Below are 12,256 nucleotides of genomic sequence, written 5' to 3' on the forward strand. Positions count from 1 at the left end.
TCTACCCATTTTCTGCGGTCGCTAATCCAGGTATCTACTTTGCGAATATACAGATATACACGTGCTTCTTCTCCGAGCTTGCCACAATCCCAATCGTCAACCATTTCCTCGAGTAGGATTACCTCGGCAACGCGCCTGGGTCTAACAGATGCCCCATCTTTTCAATCTGCGGGTGCCTCGCGGTTAGCATTTGCCATGGCGCAGCGTAGAAGCACAGAATATCTCACCTTTGTCTTCAGATATCCTTCCACCTCGGGCGCCCTGAAGCCGCCCTTGCCCTTCCACGACAGAGGCACCATGGCCACACGCTCCTTCACCACCACCTCCCTGTTTGGCCCCTCCACGGCGCGAATCTTGTCTGGGTTGTTGGTCAAGAGACGCACTTCTTTCTGACCGAGGTCAAGCAGCATGGCTGTTGCAAGGCCGTAGCTCCGCGCATCAGCGGGATGTCTCAAGAGCAGGTTTGCCTCGACTGTGTCCGACCCCAAATCCTGCAGATTGTAAGCCTTGAGCTTTTCACCCAGCCCGATGCCGCGACCCTCCTGCCGCAGATAGATGATGATGCCTCCTGCTTTGTTTGAAGGTAGAGACATGAGCCGCGCAGCCTCGTCGAGCTGCTCGCCACAGTCACAGCGCGCAGACCAAACGGTTTCGCCTGTGTAACACTCGCTGTGTATTCTGACCAGAGGTGGTTGGCTCTTGACAGCCTCTTCTGGTTCTTGTCTCTCTGTTGCCGAGCCATCAGCCTTTTCCAGGCTTGTCGTTCTCCCTGGGTACAGTCTGCCCGTGTAGGCGCCCCGCACAAGGCGATCCATCTCGGTCTCGCCCTCGCGTACGGCATCGAGTGACTTGCTGCGGATCGTGTTTCCAAACACGATGGCCAAATGTTCCTTGTTGTCCACATTGTTGGTGTAGAGGTGGAGAAACATCTCGGCGCCTGTGGTGGTCGGGATACGCGCGCGGACGATGCATTCTACCTGAGGGAGTTGCTCGAGGAGTCGTGGGTGTTTGGATCCACAACCGCCGGAGGGAACCGAACTGTCGACTGGGACGCCGCGCGGTTCTGAGAGCAATAGGCTGGACGGAGTAGCGGTCCCTGGGGTGGCGGGAGGTGTGAAGGCTGGCGACAGCAGCGAACTGGGCGGCGGCGCATTTGATGGTGTCCCTGCGCCATCATTGCGGTCGCCGTTGCTGTCATTATCATTACTGCTGCTGTCTCCGTCCTTGGGCGTGGGCGGTGATGTGGCAGAAGTGCCGACTGCGGGGTCGGAAGAAAAGGAGAAGTCGGGGTGCGACACATCGGCATCACCTTGCGACGAGTGCTGGGCGTCTGTTGGGGGAGAGTAGAAGGAGGGCAACTGGCTGGTCGTCCTCTCGGCGTGGTGTTGCCATTCGTCTGGCTGCTGGCCGGGCATTGCGACGGGACTGGAATGGGATGGAGGGGCTGGCACGCGCGTGTGGCTGTCGGTGGCCGGTGACGGGTGGTGCAAGGCAACGCAAGGCTATCCGCAATCACAGGCTCGGGCCGTCGGTTCCAGGGCACGTCTGGGTCGGTCTGTAGGTAGGGTAAAGAAGGTTGCAAGGGGTTCAATGGCGGTCAATGGCGCAATGGATGGAGAGAATCAATCAGTCAACACAAGACTCGAGCCCTTTTTGCTAGTTTCAAAAGATGACAGCTTCAACCGGGCCGGCGGGCGATTCCAAAGCGATTCACGGCCATTGGGGAAGCATTAGTCATGTGCTGCCCGCATCGCCTCGGTGCTTTGGAGTTCGGCAGGCGGCGAGACAACTTCCCCATACTTTGCGGGGTTCGGCCCCACTCCTCTCCATCTTTCTTCAAACTTGACAGTTGACACTCCCATTGGTTTTTTGGCGACAGCGACAATTCATTGTTGTCTATTTCGTACCTGGGTAACCTGGATATGGTGAGCTTGCAGAAAGACCCCTTTCAAAATACAATGTCACCGATTATTAAACTTTGCATTTGTACAGATGGCATATTCATCATCAACTTAAACCGAGCATCTCCGATGTGTGATTGATTGATAAGCTTTGTCTTATCACGATCCTGTTCATCTTCCATCCAGTCACGCCAGTCAACTCAGGCCAACAGGATGCAGAACACATCTTGGCTTCCCCGGCTGGGGCTAACTGTTCTCCAAAGTTAGCATACTAAAGGCTGATGCAGAACGCCCATTTCGATGCCAGCATTCACACGCAGCGGAGGCCGACATGTATTCTTCCGAGATGTCGTCAGTTCGGTTCAAGTGCGGCTCTTCAGTGCCCAGACAAGGCACTATATTGCGCCAGGCACCACGAGGTAGCGCGTGGTATGTCGAGAGCTCGAGAAAGGTCCAGCGAGGTCCTCATCAACCCTCTCGAGCATCTCGTCCGGGCTGGGCTCCCGATCCAATATATCTGCGTGTCCTTGGAAAGAGGTTCCCTTGACCGCTGGGAAATTGGTCAATGCAGCTTGAGGTCTTGTCGCTACCGTGAGCCCACATGGGCAACACCGTCTCCCATCACGCAATGTTTCTGTGTTTCCTCTTTGGGACGTGGAGGAAACGGATCTTCGGGAGGGTAACCGGGAGCCGCACCCCAGGCCAAGACCTTAGCCTACCAGCGCGATGTGTCGTTCCGAGTGGGCCATCGCCCACTCTGTCCATGGTGCCGGCACGACGTCTCCTTCGACGCCGGGAAACCCGTCGACATCCTGGCCGTTGCAACTTGGCTAACGGAGGCAGTGGGCTGTCATGGTGAACCGATTCGGAAGGGAAACCTGGGGGAGCGAGCCAGGTGAACTGGTATAAGAGGCATCCGACGACGACCTCGAGATGGGGGAGTCTTTCTTGCTTCTTCAGCCAGCCTCTCCAGCTCTGTCTCCCACTCCATACAGCCTTCTTCTTGGACCTACCATCACCATGCGTGCCGACGTCTTGATTGCCGCTCTGGCCACCGGCGCCCTCGTGGCTGCCGTCCCTACCTCCCCCAAGAAGCCCACCCCTCCCAAGGGCGACGTCTCCAACCCCTTCGTTGGCAAGACCCAGTTCGTCAACCCCGAGTGGTCCAACAAGCTCACTCAGACCTACAAGAGCTTCCTCAAGAAGGGCGATGTCAAGAACGCTTTCCGCACCCTTCAGGCCCAGAAGGTCAGCACCTTCGTCTGGGTCTCCCGTCTCTCTGAGCTCTCCAGAATCGACGAGGCCATCGCCACTGCCCGCCGTGTCCAGAAGACGACCGGCAAGAAGCAGATCGTCGGTCTCGTCCTTTACAACCTCCCCGACAGAGATTGCTCCGCTGGCGAGTCTGCCGGTGAGCTCCTGAGCGGCGAGAACGGCTTTGAGCGCTACAAGGAGGAGTTCGTCAAGCCCTACGCCCAAAAGGTCGCCGCCGCCAAGGACCTCGAGTTCGCCATTGTCCTCGAGCCCGATTCGCTCGGAAACCTGGTCACCAACCTCAACATCCCCCTCTGCGCCGGTGCCGTTGACACCTACCGTGATGGCATCGCCCATGCCATCACCCAGCTCCAGCAGGACCACGTCCACCTCTACATTGACGCCGCCCACGGTGGCTGGCTCGGGTGGAACGACAATCTTCCCCTCGCTGCCGATGAGTTCGCCGAGGTCTTGAAGAGAGCCGACGAGGCTTCCGGCAAGAAGAACAAGATTCGTGGTTTCGCCACCAACGTCTCCAACTACAACCCCCTTCACGCCGTCGTCCGTGAGAACTACACCGAGTGGAGCAACAGCTGGGATGAGAGCCACTATGCCTCCAGCCTGGCCCCCCATCTCGAGGAGCGCGGCCTTCCTGCTCACTTCATTGTTGACCAGGGCCGTGTCGCCAACCCCGGTGCCCGCAAGGAGTGGTATGTTTCCCCTGGCATTTCTTTCGACGGACCTCAAGTTAACATTTTACGTGTAATAGGGGTGAGTGGTGCAACGTTGCCCCCTCCGGATTCGGACCCGCTCCCTCCACCAACACTAACAACACCGTCGTTGATGCCATTGTCTGGATCAAGCCCGGCGGTGAGTCTGATGGCGAGTGCGGCTACTTCAACGCTCCCCGCGCCGGCCATTGGCACGACGAGTTTGCCCAGCAGCTCGTCCAGAACGCCCATCCTTCCGTTTATGAGAACTGGTGGAAGTTCTGGTAAATACAAAAATATTTATCAACTAGGTGGATGGAGTAGGGTGTTTTAGAATTCTTGTACATACTTAATTATTTGCCTTGTCTATACAAATCAAGGTTAATCACAAGACCTTTTGTCAATTACTTCGGCTCCCTTTTGCTTTTTGTTTCATGGTGATCTAGTCTCTGGACATCCGAAGCGTGGTTATGGCTTGCTTTCAGCATCTTGACAGGGTTGGTTCCCAAGCAAAGACATTGGATGTTTTCTCCATTCTGATTGTAGTTGTTGAAATGTTCTCCTCTTCAGCCTCATGCTCAATGTTTTACCCGCAATTGATATAGTGTGGATTTCATGACACTGTTGACATACCCAGGACAGAACAGTTCAAGTTTCTGTCCTTGCGGTCAACAACTCCAGTCCTAATTCCCGGGGAATTACGCAGACCTCAAACGTCGAAACGGACTGGAAACTTTGATGGCGTTTTAAGGTTGAGCGCCTTGTGGAATTCCCTCGCTGGTGGCTGCAGTCAGGGGGTCATCCTCTCCAGCTTCGGAACCGGTGGGCAAGCCCCCCTATATACACAAACCCGCCAGCCTTGCGCTGTGCTCCTTGTTTTCTCCCCCTTTGCGCTCGCCAACCATTCAGTCGCACCCATGTCTCTCATTTAAACCACTTTGTCCTGGGTGACCCGACACTCTTTTGTCAAATCCAAAACACAGCGGCCACCACCATTCTGCATCGTTCTTTGCCTGCAGACTACACGAACATAAGGCGATGAAACGAAGTATTGCCTGCCAGTGTCTGTTGGCAACAGGTCTGGTCATTGGAGAGAAAGTCTACCCGGGCCCACACACAACCACCCACGTCGATGACCTCCCGAAGCATCTCAGGCCCGGGGTCGCCCAGCCCAAACCCAAACTTGGCTGCAGCGACGTGTTGACAATCTACCATTTCAACGATGTGTACCACTCGCTAAACCGGGAGCATGTCGCTCGCTTTGCCACCATGCTCGAGTCGGCCAAAAACGGGGGGAACCCCTTAAAGGTTGAACTCCGGGGCAATCCTAAAAACTCCTCCACCCCGATTGTGGTTCTCAGCAGTGGCGTCTTTGCCCCAGCTACCCCGAACGGGCAAGCCACTACAAATGCGGAGAGGATCACGACTGTTTTATCACAGCTGCCCATTGATGTAGTGTGCTGCATCTCTGGCATGTTCCCAACTCCCGTTGTCATTCCTGTGTGCCGTGTACTGACTGATATTAGATACCCCCAGCAGCTCCCCCAGAGAGCCTACCTTTCCCCCGTTCGGGCTGGCTTCTGCCTCTCCCAAACATCGCTCCTCAGAAGCACAGTCTTCCGCATTTTGCTTTCAAGACGCCGGTGTCTCCGCCCCCATGACCAATCTCGTCGTGTCCCCCGCCGCCGCGCTGGTTTCTCCTTCAGCCCAGCGCGTTTTTGATATCCGGCAGCAGGGAAAGTACAAGATTGGCTTCTTTGGCATGGTTGGCATGGACTGGGATGTCCACTCCACCAATGTGTTGGATGATCTACCTAAGGAGCACAAGGAGTTTCTTGTGAGTGAAGCGAAATCCAGTGCAAAGGTGCTGAGGACAGAGTACAGGGTTGATCTTGTGGTTGCGGTGACGAATATGAGACTGGCGGAGGACCTCCTTCTCAGTGGTGCGACGCAGGAAAAGGGGCTCGAGAGGGTGGATTTTATCTTTGGAGGTTATGACCGTGAGGCCGTGGGGACTTTTTACCCTGAGCTTGTGATGCAGGCAGCACAGCGAGGGGGAAAGCAAGGGTAAGGTGGGCAGTGGTCGATACGAGGTCACCAGTCCAGAGATCAGGGTCGTCAAAAGCGGCGCGGCGTGGGAAGGGTTGAGTGTGGTGGAGATGTGCGTCAAAAGGAGGGCGAGGACTTGCCGGAGCTGGACAGTGTCAAAGGTAGGCGTCGTATCTTGTCCTTGTTGCCTTGGGGTCTCCTTGCAAAGACTGACAGGTGGCTGTGTTTCTTTCAGTGACGCAATTCCATCACCTTGAACGCTACCCACCTTTTGCATCTCTTTCTCCCTCGGTCTGCATGCTCAAGACAATTGACACTGTCACTCCTGACCTCGCCAGTTTGACCACCAAGCCCCTTTTCGTCTCTCGCTCCAGGATCAACGCTAAGGAGGCAGCTGTCCGGCATTCTGAGACCAAGCTTGGTAATCTCATTGCCGGTTCCATGATGGCCTACTGCGACGCTGTCATAGCCCTGTTCTTGTCTGGTGCCATAAGATGTGATCGGATTCTTGGATCCGCATCCGAGGAGCAGCGACAGTTCGAAGTGATCGGGGCTGACATCATTGATTGCTTGCTGTTCCAGAACCAGCTTGTATTGAAGCTGATCACCGGGAAGGCGATGAGAGCTGCGTTGGAGAACTCCGTGTCCGAGAGGCACGCCGATGGCCGCTTTCTTCAGATAGGAGGCTTGAGGGTGAATGCCTCACTGGCGAGGCCCGAAGGGGACAGAATTTTCTCTGCGAAATGGGTTCTCCAAGAGCATGTCAATGGCACGCGAATTGAAGAGCATATTCGTGATGAGAAAAATTACACCGTTGCCATGACTGAGTGGTTGGCCAACGGCTGGGGAGGTTTCTCTATGCTCCGCAAGGAACAATCGTTGCGAGAGGGTGAAGCGGAAGGCATGACCGACACCGACCTCTTTTTCAAGGCTTTTGGGGAGTGGTCAGACATCGACAACGCGTTTATTTCCATGGCCACCGAGAACAGAAAGAAGAAGCAGGCCCCGTTGGCTGTGAAAAAGTACCTGAACAATCCGTATCTGAGCAGTCGGAACTCCGGTCTTTGGGCCGTCAGGTATAAGATGGTGCTTGGCAAAGACGATGAAAAGGGGGTCCTCATTGTCTCACCAAAAGTTGATGGAAGAATCCATTTCCAAAGACCTGAAAATCTCGAGAAATTCGCACAGAGAGGGGGTCCTAGATAGATAGGCGGGTCGGCAAAACCCTAGAGCTTTACAGACTGAATATAAGCGAACCAGATTGCCTAGCTCGTAGCCTGATGATGGACAAGCCCGAGCAATGTTGTTGTACTGAACAGACACTGTCCTGTTCCTGTGCCTCAGCTATGCCCGGATTGTCAGCTTCCTGGTCTTCGAGATTCCTAGGCAGGTGTTTGCTCGTGTGTGATGCAATTGCTGTCTATGATTTCCCAGCCTAGACAACCATGCTTCACCTTCTTATTCTGTATGTACACTGCAAGCCCGTCTTGTGATTCCTGTGCTCGCCCGTTCGTTTCCCCGCCGTCTTCCAACGCTCTAGTTACTCCGCGCACCTCCCTTGGCCTCTCTGAGCTCGTCCATCTTGGCCACCCGCTTCTTGAACTCGACGTACTGGCACTTTTCGTAGCTGTGTCTCTCGTCCTGTGGTGTGGTCAGTATTGTCAGCTACCCCACGATGAGAGCGGTTCGGGGGCCAGTCGGTTGACAGGGACGCTGGGGTGGAATCCGTACGTTGCACTTCCAGGGAAGGTAGTATGTGTCCTGGCGACAGCGGTTGAGGGGGATCAAGAGGTGGCCGCAGCTGTCGCGGTACGCCATGGGGAGTTTGGCATCACGCATCTCCTCGCGGGTCGCCTCTGTGTGCTCGTTACGTTAGCCAATATGACGGAGATAATAGGTTGCGAATGGGGGAAGCAACATACGCCGCGGGATCTCGGAAGCCGTGCCTGTCGCCATTTTTGCTGCAATTGAGGCGGGCTAGCGTCGACAATTGCGAGGGGGGTTCGAGGTGGTGATGCTTGCGCTTCTGTTCTCGGAGCTCTGGCTACTGTCGCTGAGAAGCCAGTGGAGCTCCCACCTTGAGGTGGTCAGTGCTGACTGCCACTGTAAGTCTGAGCAAGGATCAAGGCACGTGCGGAATCACGTGAAACCTATGGGTCGTTTTTGTGCACGGGCCATTTCCCAGCTGTCGTTCCAACCACCAAGAAACACTAGCCGACCAAGTCTTGTCTCCGGCTCATCATCTACAAGACGAGGCCATCCAGCTCGGACATGGGCGGGTGCAACACAACTCGCCGAGCTCACTTAGCCGGAACTCACTCACGGTCACCATCCCTTATTTCCAACCATACTGTTTGGTTTGAGTCGCTACCATGATTTCAACTCTGCACAGAACGCCCATGGCTATGCTCTTTCGGTTATTTTTGCATTTTCCAGAAAACCAAGATGCTCTCGGCCCTCACTACAAATGATCTGCTGATCAGCCTCACTTTATCTCGCATGCTGAGGCACCTCTGGGCTACCTCTCAGTTCCTGAACCGACCCTGTGAGTCTGCCTGTATTGACGGGTTGCTTGAAGCCGGTGGTGCAACTCCAGATAGATAGACTGCAGCATGGAGGTATGGGTGTGTTTCGTTGCAATGCTACCTACCTACATGCTCTTCTGTCAAGTGGCTCAAATACACATCAGCAATCCCCGAATCTTGTGACTCTCTCTCTCTCTCTCTCTCTCTTCATGTCCAGTCTTTTCACCTTTTGCTCTTGGGCTTCAAAATGAAGCCGTCTGTCCTTGTTTTGACCTTCCTAGGGCGTGTCGGTGCGTTACTGCCCTTGCCTCCAGCCCCCCAGCCCAACATCGCAACACTCAACCTAGACACCTTGATGGGCAGTGAAAGCAGGTTCAGTCAGTTGATTGACCACTCTAACCCATCTTTGGGGACGTTCAGTCAGAGATACTGGTGGGATACCACCTACTGGGATGGCCCGGGCTCTCCTGTATTTCCTTCCCCTTTTCTTGTCGCCCCAGGTCAATCACTAAAGTCACGTACAGGTGGTGGTATTTTCTCCAGGAGAGGCCAGCGCCGAATATTATAGCGGTTTCTTGACAAACCAGACCATAGTTGGTCTCTATGCCCAGGCCATTGGAGCTGCAATCCTCCTGATTGAACGTAAATTTTCAACCCTCCCCTCAGGCACGAGATGGGTCACCGGCTAAAATGACACAAAAGACCGCTACTGGGGCGATTCCTCTCCCTTCTCCCACCTCTCCACGGTCAACATGACGTACCTGACCCTCAACGATTCTGTCGCTGATTTTGCTCATTTCGCCCGCCAAGTTCAGCTTCCGTTTGATGAATCCGGTCGGTCCAACGCCCCCAAGGCTCCATGGATTTTTGTAGGAGGCTCCTACTCTGGCAATCTCGCCGCCTGGCTCGACCACCTGTCTCCCGGGACCTTTTGGGCCTACCATGCGAGCTCGGCACCCGTTCAAGCCATCCGACACTTCTGGGAATACTTCACACCTATCTGGGAGGGCATGCCGCGAAACTGTAGCAAAGATTTTGAGAAGATCACGGCTCATATCGACCAGGTTTTGGAACATGGCAGTGAGGAAGAGGTGAAAAGTCTGAAAGAAGGCTTTGGACTGGGGGACATCAAGGAGAAAGGGGATTTTGCGTCGTACGTCTCAGCTCATGGAGAAATCAAGAGACCTTGTGGCGCCTAACAAAGACAACCAGAGCGGTTGGGTTTGCGTTGGCAGAGTGGCAGTACATTTGTAGGTGTTTCGCCATTGCGCTTGCTTGTGCCTACCTCACCTGGCCTCACTGACAATGGAACCCTAACAAAGCCATCACCTCCAGCTACCACCGTTTCTACCAAATGTGCGACACCATTCAGGGGGTTCGTCCCGTAGATCTTGACGGATGGGGCACTGAGCTGTGGTTCCCAAGCGGAGCTCCTACCTCCTCGCCGGCAAGCAACGGTGTTGGGCTGCAAAAAGCTCTGATCAACTACTCTGCCTGGTTCAAGCACGAATTCCTACCCGATGCCTGCAGCAACTATGGCTATGAAGATTGGGCCCAGGTCAACTCGACCGGCTGCTATGACAGCTACAACGTGACCAGTCCGTTCTACACCGACTATTCGGTCAGCAACACCTTCAACAGGCAGTGGTTCTGGATGCTTTGCAATGAGCCCTTCTTTTACTGGCAGGCAGGCGCACCAGCAGGGCAACCATCCATCATGTCCCGCCACGTTAGTCCCGAGTACTTTGAGCGTCAGTGCCGCCTGATGTTTCCAGACCAGGGGGACGTCAGGTCGGGTCTCTCACTGGGCAAGACAGAGGCCGACGTCAACCAACTGACCGGCGGCTGGTTCGTGAAAACAACTCGGTTAATATGGACGAACGGGTACGTCTTCCACAGGGTCAACTTCTTTCTCCTTGTTTTGCTAACGCAGCGACAGAGAATTCGACCCCTGGCGCTCTGGATCTGTCTCGAGCATATCCCGCCCTGGACGACCTCTGGAAAGTACGCCTGACGCGCCAGTGCATCTCATCCCCGGAGGCAGGCACTGCAACGATCTAGACACCAGAAGTGGAGAGCGTAACCAAGGGGTGCAGCGGGTGCAGCTAGAGTCAATCGCGAGGATGGTTGAGTGGGTGAACGAGTTCTATGACGGGAAGGAGGGGAGAACCAGGGGCAACGGAGCCACACACATCCTCGGACGTGCTGTGTGAAAGACCGAGAGCTCCGTGATTCCCGGCTCGATCAACCATGATGTTTGCGAACTGTTAGCAAGTGACTTCGAGTTGCCCTTCCAGACAGCCGAACCAGCGATGTCTAGAAAATAGCCATCCATCCGGTCACACTCCGTCCTTGCGCATCGTGAGAGTGCCTCATCTATATTGATGAAGAGGGGTGACAGCCCAAAAATAAAAGGCGCCATGTCCCTGCTCTCCAAGGAACCCAAACGGAACCGATGAAGAGATATAAAATAGACATCATGTCCTAATAATGCTCGACTATGGAAAGGATTGTGATCAGTGTTATTCTGCGCCAGAGACGGATGAAGGCAGCACAGAGCCCTGGCGGCAACAGCTAACGTCTGACCCCATCCAAAACTCCACCGCAATTCATTTGACGGTAGGATTGCGAACGAAACATTCGTCGAGGATGATGCACAGTTGTGGTTCAGCCTGAGCCGCGGTGCCACGAGTCCGAGCTGTAGAAGATGTTGGTTACCTCCTCGTAGGTACTCCACGGGCCCCGAACGGACGGGATTTAAGGGGCCGATTCCGGTGCTGCGAGTTTTGAGCTGCCGTACTAAGGACGGTCTTTTTGAGCTGCTGGAATCTTGTTGAGAAAGAGACAAACAACCAGTTTCAAGCTTGCCTTGCCCAAAGCCTGTGATCGCCGCGCTGGGAGCCATTTTTGGCGGTCCGGCAAGCGAATCGATGATAACCACTGACGTACGAAGTAGAGGAAAAATTCCAAATAATTATGTTCGCTTCAGGGTTATTGTAGATATGATGCAGGGCAAGATAGCGACTGTGGAGAGCCGTGGCCGATGCTGCAGCCAGGATGTTCAAGCTCGCCGGTTTGCAGCCCAAATGAGCGCTCGGTGAGAAATCGTTGTATCTGTGTGTGTGTTCGTGGTTGTTTTCTGGTATCAGTCGGTCGGAGGGAAAACAGATCAGTCCCAGAGATGCAAGGCTTCCAATTGCTCCGAGGCACCCCCCACGGCGGTGTTTTTTTTTGGTGACGTGACACTGCAACCATTCGCTTGGTGCGTTGTCGAGCTTTATCGCCCGCGGCGTCAGACGGAACAGTTTGGCCGACAGGACGGGAGCTGGTTCTCGCAGGAAGGAAGCGGCGAGAGTTGTGAGAGTCGCGATAATGCGGGTCGTGGATTCACAATCGCTTCATTTTTTGGTTCATGATACTCGTCACTGTCGCCGATGTAGCGGTGATGGGCCTCGGACGGGCATCCGGCCACTGGAAGGCTTGGAAGCTGCACAGAAGCCCGGTTGGCCAGCAAGGTGCATCTTGCTCAATTAGGAAAGTGTCTGTAACCCCTTCCAGGTAAGTACCACCCCCCAACCCCACCTTCTGCCGGGCAGCCCCCACGCATACCACAGGTCCTCCCGCAAGCCACCATGTTGCAAGCCGAGTGTTGAAGCTTTCACGGCTTGTGCCTGGGTTGCCGTTGTTGTCGTTGCCGCTCGAAGGATGATCACGGCAAGCATCGGAGCTAAGCACATTTAGCGCACGATCTTTGCGGAAAAATAAACCCTGGCCTCTTGGCACCTAGTGGAGTCGCCTATCCTCACCACAGCTCTCC

General features: G+C 54.8%; 5 protein-coding genes across 5 annotated transcripts; 3 read left to right on the forward strand and 2 right to left on the reverse strand.

The window, feature by feature from the left end:
- Positions 1 to 56: 56 nt before the first annotated feature.
- Positions 57 to 4,277, forward strand: CEL6B (1,4-beta-D-glucan cellobiohydrolase cel6b). The gene is made up of 2 exons (XM_062888266.1): positions 57 to 3,865; positions 3,925 to 4,277. The coding sequence occupies exons 1-2, from the start codon at positions 2,835 to 2,837 to the stop codon at positions 4,151 to 4,153; spliced, it is 1,260 nt and encodes a 419-aa protein (XP_062746516.1). The 5' UTR covers positions 57 to 2,834; the 3' UTR covers positions 4,154 to 4,277.
- On the reverse strand, positions 119 to 1,842 carry RIB1 (GTP cyclohydrolase II; the record flags this gene model as incomplete). The annotated part of the gene is made up of 2 exons (XM_062888267.1): positions 228 to 1,842; positions 119 to 166 (listed from the first exon to the last, which is right to left on the reverse strand). Exons 1-2 carry the CDS (start codon positions 1,413 to 1,415, stop codon positions 119 to 121), a joined length of 1,236 nt encoding a protein of 411 aa, XP_062746517.1. The 5' UTR covers positions 1,416 to 1,842.
- An 857-nt stretch (positions 4,278 to 5,134) lies between the features above and the next one.
- Positions 5,135 to 7,144, forward strand: QC762_213795 (uncharacterized protein; the record flags this gene model as incomplete). Its single annotated transcript, XM_062888265.1, has 4 exons — positions 5,135 to 5,320; positions 5,481 to 5,932; positions 5,972 to 6,075; positions 6,150 to 7,144. 4 exons carry the CDS (start codon positions 5,135 to 5,137, stop codon positions 7,118 to 7,120), a joined length of 1,713 nt encoding a protein of 570 aa, XP_062746518.1. The 3' UTR covers positions 7,121 to 7,144.
- Positions 7,145 to 7,450: 306 nt separating this feature from the next.
- On the reverse strand, positions 7,451 to 8,325 carry QC762_213790 (uncharacterized protein; the record flags this gene model as incomplete). The annotated part of the gene is made up of 3 exons (XM_062888264.1): positions 7,837 to 8,325; positions 7,646 to 7,770; positions 7,451 to 7,555 (listed from the first exon to the last, which is right to left on the reverse strand). The coding sequence occupies exons 1-3, from the start codon at positions 7,868 to 7,870 to the stop codon at positions 7,451 to 7,453; spliced, it is 264 nt and encodes an 87-aa protein (XP_062746519.1). The 5' UTR covers positions 7,871 to 8,325.
- QC762_213780 (uncharacterized protein) lies at positions 8,128 to 11,570 on the forward strand. Its single transcript, XM_062888263.1, has 6 exons — positions 8,128 to 8,908; positions 8,964 to 9,081; positions 9,142 to 9,592; positions 9,652 to 9,689; positions 9,762 to 10,323; positions 10,379 to 11,570. Exons 1-6 carry the CDS (start codon positions 8,687 to 8,689, stop codon positions 10,650 to 10,652), a joined length of 1,665 nt encoding a protein of 554 aa, XP_062746520.1. The 5' UTR covers positions 8,128 to 8,686; the 3' UTR covers positions 10,653 to 11,570.
- The last annotated feature ends 686 nt before the right edge of the window (positions 11,571 to 12,256 follow it).

This window comes from Podospora pseudocomata (genome assembly GCF_035222375.1).
Source record: "Podospora pseudocomata strain CBS 415.72m chromosome 2 map unlocalized CBS415.72m_2.2, whole genome shotgun sequence".
NCBI lineage: Eukaryota > Fungi > Ascomycota > Sordariomycetes > Sordariales > Podosporaceae > Podospora > Podospora pseudocomata.